This window comes from Charadrius vociferus, unplaced genomic scaffold, assembly GCF_000708025.1.
Source record: "Charadrius vociferus isolate BGI_N301 unplaced genomic scaffold, ASM70802v2 scaffold125, whole genome shotgun sequence".
Lineage (NCBI taxonomy): Eukaryota > Metazoa > Chordata > Aves > Charadriiformes > Charadriidae > Charadrius > Charadrius vociferus.
In genome coordinates this window covers 3,440,153-3,453,509 of record NW_009649036.1, presented here as the reverse complement: position 1 = coordinate 3,453,509, position 13,357 = coordinate 3,440,153, and the positions used below count along the sequence as shown (strand labels likewise).

Sequence of the window (13,357 nt, the reverse complement as noted above, 5' to 3'; positions counted from 1 at the left end):
GAAAAGTGTGGGATTTGTTTCTTTTGAGCTTCATTAGAATACAGTGCTGTTTCAGTTATGTTCAGTGTATTAACTGGGCATTTGTAGGAGGTAAGCTGAGTTCATTTGGAAATGGATGATGTACTGGACTCAGTTTTAGCAAAGGGTTTTTTCCAGTTGGTCTACAATAAATTAAGCTCAGAAGATTTTAAAAGTGGTTTTGTTACAACCATTTGTTTAGTCTTTTCTACAAGGAACGGAAAACTAAATACTTGAGGTAATTAGGCCAAAAGTAAGAAAGCTAATTTAAAACCTTCAGTTGTCCTGTTCGGTTTTATGCCGGTGAATGAGATTTTCTGTTCTTAATACATAGAACCGTATCTATGCTTTCATAGTAAGGTAGATCAGTTACTCTGTAAGTGGTCATCTGGTCTAGTGGTTCTCCTGCTTTAGAATGGGATTTGCAGTTGCTGCTTACCTTCCTGTTTTCCTCTGCTGCGCTTGCTGTGCAACTTTGCTGCTGCACCTCACCTTAGCACTCCTCTACCTCAGATGTGAGCTATAGTTTAGGAGTTCAGAAATGTGGTTAGTTAATTCCTCTGCATCAGCCCCCAGTGCTTTTACTGACAGATACTCTGACTTGTCTTTAAGACCTCCAATTTCAGAGATTCAGCAGTCTAGCCAATATATCTCAGTATTTCGCATCCTTTCCTTTAAAAAGCTTTTCCTGATGTCCAGTTTGACTATTCCTTAATGCAATATAGACTTGCTGCTCTCTTGTTTCTTGTACCAAGGACTTGCATTCTCACTGCAGTTTTTTTTTTTTTGCTTGAAGACTCTCTTGAGCTTTTTCTCTTAAGGCTCAACAAGTCCAATTAATTTTTCTTTCCTTCAGTCATTCATCTTTTTTGCACATCTCAGTCTTTCACTATTGTGCAGTAGTCTCTGTAAAGATTGTGTATTTCTTGAAATAGCATGCTCAGAACTGGGTACAGTATTCTGGCTAATGCCTTTCCTATGCTCTGTTTTTACTTTTTTTTTTTTTTTTTTTGTGCCTTTACTTGAAATTGTGCTAATCAGGTGTGCACAAGTTCTCCCTCATACCAAATTTCTGTGCCGGGTTTTTGATTTTTAAACTTTCCATTTTATACAGAAGGGTGACTGAGAGGAATTATCATTCCATCTTACTTTTAAGTATCTTGCTTTCCTATAGCTTGAGAGGCATTATAACTTTGTACATTATGAAAAATACATGAACTTCTGTAGACTTCCACCTTCTGAATTGCAATTTGTATTTACTGAGAGGAATGTTGTTCAGCAAGAGGCTAACATCTAAAGTAAATATATGTTTGCTTTCATTCTTTTTGGGGAGAAGATTACCTATAGGGAACTGAACCTTTCTTACTGCGAGGCAACGTGGGCCGCCTTCTGTCAGTGTGAACATCTCCTCTCGAAGATTCCTGACTTGCAGAAGAATGCATTAATTCTTTATGACCAACTCAAGAAAAAGTGTAGAGAAATGGGACACACTTACGAAGATCAAGATGAATTGGCTCGTTTTGTATCTACAGATATGTCCATTGAGCATGCTTGGCAATCTCTTGAATTTTTGAAAGATCAGAACATAGTGATTAGGGAGAAAAAACTGGTGTTTCTGCCTCATCTTTACAAATCTGAAAAAGACATTGTAATGTATATAGGTGACCTTCTGTCAAACCATTCGTGGCAACTGGATGTTGACGTGAGAAAGATACTTAACGTTTCTGAGACATCAAGAGAAATGGTAGATAACAAAATGAATGTTACCCAGTCTTGTGAAATCGAACATCTGAAGGAAAATAGTCTGGACAATCACACCTGTGAAAATCACTTTCTTGAAAAGGAAGTGGGATCTATGTCAGGTACCCAAAGTAAAGCAGAGGTAGACTTAGATCAGGTGATTGCCTTGGAAAAGATTTGTTCTAATCCTGTCACAATCATAAGTGGAAAAGGAGGCTGTGGGAAAAGTACAATAGTTAGCTGCCTTTTTCGTCACTTAAAGCAGATGGAAAAAGAAGTGGAAGCTGCTTCTAAGGACTTCGAAGAAGACGTGGATGCATCTGAGGAGTGGAATACCTTTGATCATAATTTGGAGTTAGAGAATATGTACACAAAAAAGGTTTTGAATGTACTATTTACTGCACCTACAGGGAGGGCGGCAAGCCTTTTGAGTGAAAAAACTAAGCTTCCTGCATATACACTGCATCAGGTAAGGATTTCTTTTTTTTTTTTTTTAATTGTGTTCTGAAAGACCTTTTGGCACTGTACATTCTTGTTTTTTAAAAAAAAAAAAAGCTTGTTATTGAACTTCTCTAATAAAATGTGTAGCTGTTAATGCTTAGGTGTAGCTTGTCAGCATTTTAAATTTACTGTTACGTTTTGGGGAATGATAAATCAATCATTTGAAACTAATTATTTGCTGTAACTTTGTTTTTTTTCCCTACTTGAATACATCTCAAATTTGTGCCTTTCTAGGGCATCTGGTCTTTTTAGCTTCTCTTTTATTTTTTTTTTTTTTTTTTAGTTTAGAGTGGAAATACTTTCTAGATGTCAGAGCTGTTTTCTAGTGTCATGTTGCCTAGCAATCATACTGATACCTGCATATGCACAAAAAGAGTAGTAGCCTGGCATTTAATAATGAGATAAATTTCATTCATAGTGTTTTCTTAATTGTTGCTAAATATTGTGTAGATTTTTTTTTTAGAAAAAAGTAGAAAGCAAACTCTTTGTTAATAAACTTAGGTCAAGTCTCTGTTGTCCTAGGTAGTGAAAGGTGCCAAGAGGATGTTGCAGTTGTGGAATAAGCTGTATAAATCAAAACTATAATAATATAAAAAGTACTGTGGGCTAATTTTATCTTTGGGGACTGGATAGTTGCCTGTTCCCCTTCTCCATGCAATGTTGGGGATTTATTAAGGTCATCAAGCTGTAGTAGTAGGTGTTCTGTTACTGAGCAACCTAATGGCTGACCTTATATCCTTTAGGGTCCCTGCAAAAAAAAAAAAAAAAAAGGAGGATGCATTTCTGTGCTTTTATGTAAGTAAGTGTTGATAATCTCAGCTAGAAATGTATTCACCAAAGAGGAAAATGAGACTGAACAGTTGAGTCTTCTGAGTCTTTACAGGTTTAAGTTCAGAATTTCAGATAATAGCTCTAAATACAACATTAGACGATACCACACTCTGGATACCTTTATAAGACAATTGATTAGCATCAGACCTTGATTTATTTTGATTTGTTTGTAGATCATCTATAGTTTTAAATCGTGGAGGCAGAGTGAACAAGTACAGCCATGGAAGTTTTCTACTGTGACGGTTCTGATTGTGGATGAAGGAAGTTTGGTGTCTGTACATGTTCTTAGTTTAGTTTTAAAACTCTTGTGTGAGCATGCTCAGCTTGCCAAACTTATTATTCTAGGTAAGTGAAACAAAAAAATAGTATTATACAATACTTAATAATACATAATATACAGTGTAAGTATCAAAACTGCCACTGGTCTCACTGAGTCTCTGAAAAGCCCCTGAATGTTACATTGTTCTGTACTTGGATATTTCTGCTTATTCATAAGGTCAGATGAGATAAACTGGGCTCTTCAAGAGTTTTCCATCTCAACTGTCAAAAAGTATCAGTATCTCTGTTCTCTGTTTAGCAGTGTTTTGTCTGAAAGTTTTATGACTTCCATGTAGTAGCTTATTACATCTTGCAGCTGGAAAACTTTTCTGATATCCTTAAAGAAACTAGTGTTAGCATATTAAACAAACGTTAGAAGGGAGGTTTCATGTTGTTTTAATGTTAGGATCATCTCCTTTTCATTCAGAAAGGAAAACAAGTGTAAAATCAATTTTCTGGTTTCTCAAAGGTTTGCTTTTTGGCATGACATTTATGGCATTATGTTTGAATAAGATGTGATCACTGTTGGTGTTCATCATACAGTGATTTGTAGCTGCTAGTAAAGTATTAGAGTGAGGAATATGAAAAATTTAGACTATACTACCGTCTGATTCCCCCAAAAAAGTTTCTTAAATTGTTGACAGTTTCATTTCATGCGAATTGTATTGAGGAAGCATGTTACTGTGTGGAGGGTTGAGCATTTATTAATTCTAGTGGGGTTTTTTTAAGACAGTTTTTAACAGATGTTCTGTTATTGCTTCTCACAAATAGCAATTTGCGTTCTGTTTAGGTGATACTAGACAGCTACCAAGCATAGAGCCAGGAAACATGTTAGCTGATATCTTTGAGGGTCTAAAATCAAGAGGCTTTTCTGTGGAACTGCGAACTAATCACAGAGCTGAATCGCAACTAATTGTAGATAATGCATCAAGGTAGGATTTCGTTTTGTATGTAAGAAGCATTCTTGTAATAGGCCTGGTCCTTTACCTGCAAAATAGTAGTGCACCCAGATTTGATTCTATAGTACTGCCTCTGTTACAGTTTCTTATTCAAAATCAGTAACACTGGTTTTAAAAACAAACCAGCCCCCAAACCAACAACAACCCCCCCACAAATATATATATAGTGTGTGTATATATATATATATATAGGACAAAATATATATTTTATATAGATATTGGACAAAAAAAAATGTGTGCTGGAATACCCTTGAATTTTATGGGATATATTTCGCTATCAGATACTCTCTGTTGTTTTCAAATGACTTGTGCACACACAAATCAATTTGTCTTCTGAAATGACTTACAATTGCTTCTCTAAAAAGACCTTTAAAGACCTTGCTGGTAAGTGTGACAACAGCTAAAACGGGCTGAATTACATTGAGAATTTAGATGTCAAAGGCCATTAAATCATAGTTACTTTATATTTTTTTCTGTATTAATACCTAGAATCTTTAAATGTTTCCCGCATTTGCATTACTCTTGGTCGGGAAATAATCCTGTTTACTGTCAGTGAATTATTTTTTAAACCTCAAACAACAAAATCTAGGTCAGAGTGTCCAAGACCTTTTGATGTTGGTTGGAATTTGAGAATATTCTGAACATTTGCAAGATGTCTAGAACTGCAAAATAGTTCACAAATGCTCACTCTTTTTTGGGGGGCATAACACTTCTGTATTACTCCAGTCTGCTCCCATGAGAAAAACTGTATGGGTAATGCTAAGTATCTACTGCAGTGCTGAAGGGTTTAGAGAATAAATTACCCATTTTTAAATGTGGAATTAAGTTATGCTTGGAAGAGTTTTTGGTATATGTGGTGTAGATGACCAAAAATTTATAAATGGTGACCTTTAGGCTGATGCAGACAATACATTGTAATCCTTTAACTGGAAATAATTTTTCTTTTCTGTTTTCCTTTCACTGCTCTGGTCAAGAATTTCTCACCGGAAGCTTCCTGAATTTGATGAGGTGCTGAAAGTCTCTGATTGGAATGAGGAAATGACAATGCTAAGCCCAGAGAAGAAATTCATTCTTATTGCTTTGCCTGCTGGTGGGGGTTGTGACAGTACGTGGGTCCAGTCCGTTTGTGATCTCGACTTTGCTTTTGATAAAGCATAGACTATTTGGCTGGAACTAACGTTTTGGGAAGATTTTAGTCTGTTTTTGTTTGTGGTATAAATTTAAATACTAGATTCTTAGTTTACGTTTTGCCTTCTGTAAGTGCACACAGCAAGACCCATCAGTACAAAGGATACGCGTAGAGCTCCAGCTCACCAGTCAGATTTTATAATGGGGGTGATACAGCTTCCATTGGTGTAATCAAATGTGATCATCATTTTATGTTGTAGCTGGAGCTGTCAAACCTTAAAAGATTAAGTTTTTCAGAGATGAACCATTTGAGTAAACAGCAACTGTGACAGGGTGGTGTGTTGGGACAGGAATGTGCTCTAACAGCTCTAGAATCAAGTTAGGAAAATGAAAGCAGAGGCGACACCATAATTTCTTTCAAAATGTTTTGGGGTCAGGGTTAGGCCACTGTTTTGGGGTTTTTTGACCTTTATTGGATAAGTGGATTGAGCGGCCTCTACTTTATATGCATCAAAAAGCTTCAAGGGGGATGTGGGGAAAAAATATAGTGCGAATATTATCATCTTATCTTACTATAATAACTTACTCAGCAAACAGAATACTAAAAATGGATTTCTTCTGTGAAATCTAAATATATAGGTCCGTGGCTTAAAAATGTTCTCTCCATACCTCTTTAATATGCTGTATCAAAATCTTAATTTGCGTGAAATATGCTCTATGCAGCTCTTTTAAAAGAGAAATAAGAATTTCTCTCCTTACACATCACTCGTCTCTCAGATTTTAACAGTGGGAAAACTGCATGATACTTTTGGGGGGGGGGTATATGTGTGGGTGTTTTGTGGTGTGGGGCTTTTTTGGGGGGAATGTATATTTTGGGGGGTTTTATTTTAGGGGTTTTGTTTTAAATAAGTTGAAATGTCATTGAAGCAAGAAAGGCAATTTCATATCAAATTATGTTTTTCTTTCTTAAATTTTGTTCTGCATATTTTTATGCCTTACCTTTTATGTCTTCTAAATCAGATTTGCAAACTGCCATAAGGACTTTACTTAAAAAAGGACCGGGATTGCAGGATGCCAAACAATCGCAGTTCATTGCTTTCAGAAGGTAATGGAGCATGTAGGCAGACATTGAAAAAATCCTTGCTAGCAGTCACAATCTAAAAATAGCTGAATGTGTTGAGTTGGAGGGACTAGTGGCAACACCACAAAATTGCTAGAGAGAAAACAGGCCAGGTGACTTTTCCTATGCCTTCTCGTTGCCCCCAGTCTCTCTATAGAGAGAGTTGCTTGTTTTTTCTGTAAGCTTAATGTTATTTTGCACCATGATTTCTGCCTTTGCACCATGATTTCTGCCTTTGTGTTCATCTGTACTATTTATGGTAAAGAAACAAAGGATGGGCATAAGCAGTCAGTTTTTGTAGTAGACTCTCTGAGAGCCTGTGCTCTGGTGTTTGATAACAGTGCAGTGTTCTTCAGAAATGAAAGGTGAGGGCTTGACTGCAAGAGGAACCCGCTAAATACAATGTAATGTCTGTATTCAAACATCATGGCAGAGGTGAATTCCAGGATGCGTGATGGAATGCCTAACCTATTGTCTCTAATGACAGAAGATACTTGCATTTTGATCATGGGATGAGGGCCAGATTTAGTCATATAGTCTGATGTGCATTAGTGCTCCTGCTGCGCAGTGGCAGGTCCCTACAGCTTGGATATTTGGAAGCACAATACTGATCATTTAAGAAGTGGGGGGGTGTAGGGCTCTTAACACTTTCAAGACAGATAGTAAAGTTTAGTAATCACTGATGATGCGAACCGTCACAGGAGTGTGAATAGTATGAGTGGCCTCACAGAAACAGTGAAGGGATAAATGTAATGTCCAGTAGTACCAATAGTTCATAAACTTGCACTTGTGCTAAGGAACACTTTTATTTGTGAAGAACCTTTTCTCAGCAATTAAAAAACACCCACTACTTACAGGTTACTAGTGTGCAAATAAGCATTTTATAAATTTTGGCTAGTTCACCTGTTTGTTGTGACTGCTGAGTAACTCTGCAATCAATTTTTTTCTTCAGTCTGCGTTCAGCTACAATACTGTTATTAACGATTTCCATGTGAGATTCTTCTGTCTGCATTTTAAATGTTAAAATTCCAGGTCTTCTAGAAGCAAATAAATTTTCTGTCTATTTTTAATACATCCACAGACAGGAAATAATATATCCAGGCTTTAATTTTTCTTTAGTTTTGTTCTTTCTCTTAAAATCAAATCTAGGTATGTGATAAAAAACCTTGCTTCACTTGCTATGTTATTTGGACAAAACTGTTACTTTACTGCCATATCCTCTAAAATCTGAATCAGTGATTGCTTTTAATTGTTGATGGAAGGTCATCATAGCTAAGATGGGATTTTTCCATTGTTTTTTTAATTAAATGCTAATGTGACATTGCATGTAATTTTTGTATGCTTTGTATTCATTAAGCACACCATGATTTTTTTCATGTTCTTGTTTTGTATGATTTAGGCAAGATTGCGATCTAATAAATGAACTTTGTTGCCAACACTATTCAAATCACGTAACCAGGTAAGCCATTTTTTTGCAGTTTTTCCTGTGAACAATCTCACTTTGTTTTTGAAAGTGTTACAGCCAGGCCAACAACCTAAGATAAAATTTTAAAACTTAGTATTTGTCTAGATCTGATTATTTATGTTAGAAATCATTTATACAGTAACCTTTCTTTGATGGGTTCTTTAATCTCATCCTGGACTGTGAACAGAGGTAACATAAAATAAACATTTGCCTTTCATTTAAATTGTCATTATGTGAATTCCAAGATTTTGAGTTACTGCTGAATATTTAAAATTGACATAAAGGCAACCTGAAAAAAACCTGAAAAAAACCTGAAAAAAACCTGAAAAAAACCTGAAAAAAACCTGAAAAAAACCTGAAAAAAACCTGAAAAAAACCTGAAAAAAACCCATATTACTGTTTTTTACCAAAACATTTTACAAAAGTTCCAGAACCCCCTTTTAAATGTGAGTTATCTTAACTGATTTTAACATTTTTAAGGCTTTTAATCTGGCCCAACTATAGAGAGGGCAAAGAGAAGAAATACTGAGAGATGGTAAATGCGTACTTTGTAATGACATTTCTCCCTTTTTCTTTCTCTAACCTAGAGACCATAGAAACCGACTTTTATTTCAAATTGATGACAAGATTTCCTGCATGCGGAATACGTATCTCAAGGATCTCTTGCCAGACCGTGGCTTCGGAGAGGATCCTAATTGCCATGAATGCAAAAGTGGACAAACCTCCCTCACTACAGAGACTGCTGACGAGGACAAACGGCTATGCAATGGAGATATATTTTTCATAACACGGGTGAGTCCTTGCTGCAAGAACTTGCACAAAAACACAGTGGTAATTGATTCAGTTCTTGTTGAATCCCCCGAACAAAACAGTGCATACTTCAAAATTTTAGTCCATAATATATACCTAGTTCTTCTGCTAAACTATCACGTGAAAGGCAAGAAAGAGGCAGACTCAGAATGGAGAATTAAAAAAAAAAATAAAAATCTATGGTCATTTTTGTGTCAGTTGGTCTGTTCCTGTCCAGTGTAAATACTCAAATGTATTGTAATTGAAATGCATTATGTTTTGGATATAGGTAGAAACATAATTCTAAGTAAAGAATAAAGCTGGTGTTACAGTTCGAACTCTCCCCTAGCAGAAAACTAAGCTGACTGAAAAATACAGCAACAAAACCCCCTGTATTTTTCAGCTGGGTTCAGGGCGTTGAGTTCACTCAGCCGAAGGTACAGTGAAAGTGTCAGTATTTGTGCATGGGAAAGGGGGACCATGCAGGGTTAGTGGGGGAGAGTAGGCTCTTCTCCCTGTGTGGCAACAAATTGTTAAATGGCCTCTCTGGTATAGGTCTAAGTTTTCTGCATTTTTCTTGCTAAACGGAAGGAGTTGGGGTGAGTCCTGTACAGTGAAACTATTTTCCTTGAAGGTGCTCAGTGAAAGATAGCCATCTTTTGGGCTTAGTGTCTTCCAAAACTATTTCAGTCAGTTGACATTGTAGCTATTGTATTTTCAGGGAAAGCTAGGATATGGACACACACAAATGTACAGACATTGATCAAACTGCTGATAGGAACTTGCTGAGTGTTCTTGTTCTGTTTCTTTAGGATGTAGAAGTTGATAAACAGCGCTTATTGACCATCAGCAGCACGTACGGCTCCACTTTCACTGTGCGGTATAAGGCACTGAAGAAGCTATGTCATATAAAACACGCCTGGGCCAGAACTATTCACACATTTCAGGTAAAAAAAACCAAAAACAAACCAAAAAAACCCACTATGAGCTGATAAAACTTTCTTGTGGATTTATCTTGCCAATGCACTGTATTTTCACATGAAAGAGAAGCTCTCTTGAAACTAAAATTCTTTGAATGCAGGATAGAAGATGCTCTTGAGAGTGTCCCTGGCTGTCTCCAACTTCCTTGTTCTTGTAAGCTGTCCCTTTTTTTTTTTTTTTTTTATAACTACTTACTGAGATCTTAATTTAATAAGGCATTCTTAACCGTTTCAGGGTTCTGAAGAAAAAACTGTTGTCTACGTAGTTGGCAATCCTGGCCGTCAGCACTGGCAGCACGTGTACACAGCCGTGACAAGAGGCCGCTGCCGTGTCTATGTTATAGCTGAAGAGAGGCACCTCAAGAGAGCAGTCACTAACAAGAACGTGCCCAGAAAAACTCGCTTACAGAGATTTTTGAGAGAGGCAATCGCAGAAAGAAGCAACTGTCCCAAACAAACTTCCTCTCCCCTGATGAAGAACTGGCAGAGTCAAGAGGTTGAGTCTCTGTCTGTTTCTGTAACTCAGGGTGTTCCTGACCCCACTCTAGCTGGCTTGATTAAACAGGAAAGGTCAGCGGTTTTTAATAAAGAACAGACAGGCAATTTGCAGCAAAGTCCATCTAAAAGACAACAGAGTCTTGCAGAGCATTCTGAGGACGCTACAGAAGTACCCTCTGTAAGTATCTCCTTACTGAGAAAACATAAAACAAACTTCTGCACTCTCTCTTTCAGCACTGCAAGTGGCTTGGATACTGTTACGATTGTTTTAATATTACTTATTTAATAATTTTCAAGATGACCAGTAGTTGATGGTGAAGCAGTCAAATTTGGCAGCTACTTTCCCAAAGTAATATATGACTAATAGGGAAAAATAAGTTACATCACTAGTAGTAAATATATACATCTTGTTACTAGTTGCAGTGGTCTGTTGGCCTGTTGGTTTGTTACCTTATTCTTTGTGCACAGAAGTCAAGTTTTAGGAGATGAACTGCTGTGAAACATGTATATATAATTATTTTATCATTGAAGTAGATAGGTTTTTATACAGTCAAACGTGCTTAATGGATATTTTTTCATTATATCTAATTTCTGAGCTCTGTCATGGGGGAAAAAGCTTTTATTGAAGAGGTTACTGTATTTTAGTTCTGGTTCAAATTTTGATAACACTTTTGTTTTGTTTTGACAGACAACAATAGAAGATTCCCCACTTGGGTCTTCCAAACTTAAGAATCTAACTTTGGGACAGCCAACGCCTAGGAAGCTTTTCAAAAGCTGACAATTAACTCTCCCCTTCATGAACCTTTCTTGAACCTGTTTCATTCAAGATTTTTGGAATGTAAAAGCTGGGTACGCAGATGATTTTCAAAGGTTTTCCTGTATTTGCATGTTCTATGAAGAACAGCTTGTTTTAAAGCAAGCCTTTTGTATTTTCAGTGATCTGTCTTATGTAGGAGATTTCTTGGTGTGTTGGTCATCAAAAATTACATTGTTCTTTTGTTTTAGTGAAGAATGAACTTATAGGTCTTACAGGATCCAGACGTTCCCTTAAAAAATACATGGGGATTTCTTGATGTAAAGATTCTAGCTATCCATACCAAGATTAATCCATCTCCTAATGCTACAGCATTGATGAGAAACTTTATTGATGTGCCAAAATTGCAGTTTGAGTCCAAAAAAAAAAAAGTTTATGAAGGGGACTTCAGATTTTTCCAATGTGGCAGAATTATGGGTATGAAGCTTTGATGGGTTATGGATTTTAATCTTGTTCTAAATAGTTGCCATCAGTGATGTAGAAAATTTTTCCTACTTTGTACCTGAAAGAAAGAGATGTAAAGCTTGCCATTGCTGCTCTACCAAATAGTTATAAGCTGATAATCAACTTGGTAAGAAAAGCAGAATTCCAAGTCAGTGTTCAAATAACATTCCACTTTCAACCTTTGTGTACTACGTGACTTGCCGCATTGTAATTTTTGAGGTTAATAAGCTGAATGTTTAGTCAAACTATAGACAAATTGCACTAAAATTTGGACAGGTTGCCAGCTTGCTTGCTTTCAGCACTTTTCTCCTGCCATAGAAAAAAAGTACCACAAGTATAAACGTGGTATTTTTTTTTGCTAAGACTGTGGAAAAAATATAAAATAGGAAAATGCTACCTCATTTTTAATGTCTTTAAATCACTGTTTATTTCAATTTATACAGTTTTTCCATACAAATATTTGCAACAGTTTGAATTTCAAAAAACATAACATAGACGATAAATATCATGCTATTAAAGTATTAAATTTGTACAAAAATACTTTACAGTTTAATACTTATTTGTTACAAATAAAAATACATATTTAAGTGACTCATGAACGTTTTGTTTGTTTTTTTTTTTTTTTTACATGATTCAGCATTGAATGTCATTCTGACCTTTTCTGGCAGTGCTGAAATAGAAATCAGAGCTACTTGTGTGTGCAGGGCAGGTGAGCTTGTTCATGTATTGGAAACAGCAACAGGGATACAGTTAAACAGTTTAAATTGACCAGAAACAACTCTGTAAGGTGATTGCTTAGATATGGAGACTCTACAAATGTACAAATCCAGTATCTTTATATTCACCAATAACAATAATTACCAATAACAACTGGAATACCGGAATAAACCAAAGCAGCTGCTGGTGAGCATATAAAGCAACTGGCAGTATTTTATTGCTTGGGGGAAGAGGGGAGAGGAGAGAATTTGTGTGATGTGTTCGTAAAATATATTTACAATTTTAAATTCTAAAAATGTGTTGCGAAGGGTAATGTTTTATCATAAAGAAGGCTGAAAACAAAGCATATTAGATGGGACTTCTGTCCCTTCGAGAAACTGTTTGACTTAAAAAGCTCGTGTGTGACAGTACACGTTTATGGATCATTAAAGAGCTTTTGTATCAATCTTCTACTGACATAGTTTAAAAAAAGCCGTTTTCTGTTAAAATGTTCCTAATCTGTCTGAACTCATTTCAGTTTTACTCTTGTCAGTAATCCTCCTTCAGAGGTTTTATCCCATTAAAAAAGTCTCTGCTTAAAAATCCCCACAGGTTGCAAGACATACCGTTAAATATTTCATTGCATAGGGAATAACATATGCTCTAACAAAATTTACCAAAGTGAGGGAGTAATGTTCACCCCATACTGCAGCGTCCTACAACCATTTTGTTAAAACCTCTAAACTGTCCTCTGTCTGAAGAGTGCACCCTTCTTGCCAGCAGAATAAAGGTCCCCAAAATAGCAGATCTAGCCATTTCACAAGGAAACCCGGTACAGCATCCCACTCTTCCTTGTCCATCAGACAGCACCTTTCTGATAAAATGTTTTTAAAAACCAGGTAGCCTGAACACCACCGTTAGCAGGGGTGATGCTTTTCCCTCAAACAGCAGCTGCTGCTGAAGGAACACTTAAATCATGTTTAAAACATCTCCGCAGTTTCTTATGTGGGGGGAAAAAAGGCCCTTACGATTTTTTCGTACTGTTGCTAATCTTAG

The 13,357-nt window shown here is 36.4% G+C and overlaps 1 protein-coding gene across 1 annotated transcript in view; it reads left to right on the top strand.

Moving 5' to 3' along the window:
- Window positions 1-11,125, top strand: part of HELB (helicase (DNA) B) — a 57,639-nt gene extending 46,514 nt beyond the window's left edge. Inside the window, exons 4-14 of the mRNA XM_009887836.1 lie at window positions 426-445; window positions 1,352-2,227; window positions 3,264-3,435; window positions 4,199-4,340; window positions 5,342-5,472; window positions 6,516-6,600; window positions 8,015-8,074; window positions 8,668-8,872; window positions 9,682-9,816; window positions 10,085-10,529; window positions 11,046-11,125. Coding sequence (XP_009886138.1) covers window positions 426-445; window positions 1,352-2,227; window positions 3,264-3,435; window positions 4,199-4,340; window positions 5,342-5,472; window positions 6,516-6,600; window positions 8,015-8,074; window positions 8,668-8,872; window positions 9,682-9,816; window positions 10,085-10,529; window positions 11,046-11,125 — 2,351 coding nt within the window. The remainder of the gene's footprint in view (window positions 1-425; window positions 446-1,351; window positions 2,228-3,263; window positions 3,436-4,198; window positions 4,341-5,341; window positions 5,473-6,515; window positions 6,601-8,014; window positions 8,075-8,667; window positions 8,873-9,681; window positions 9,817-10,084; window positions 10,530-11,045) is intronic.
- The last annotated feature ends 2,232 nt before the right edge of the window (window positions 11,126-13,357 follow it).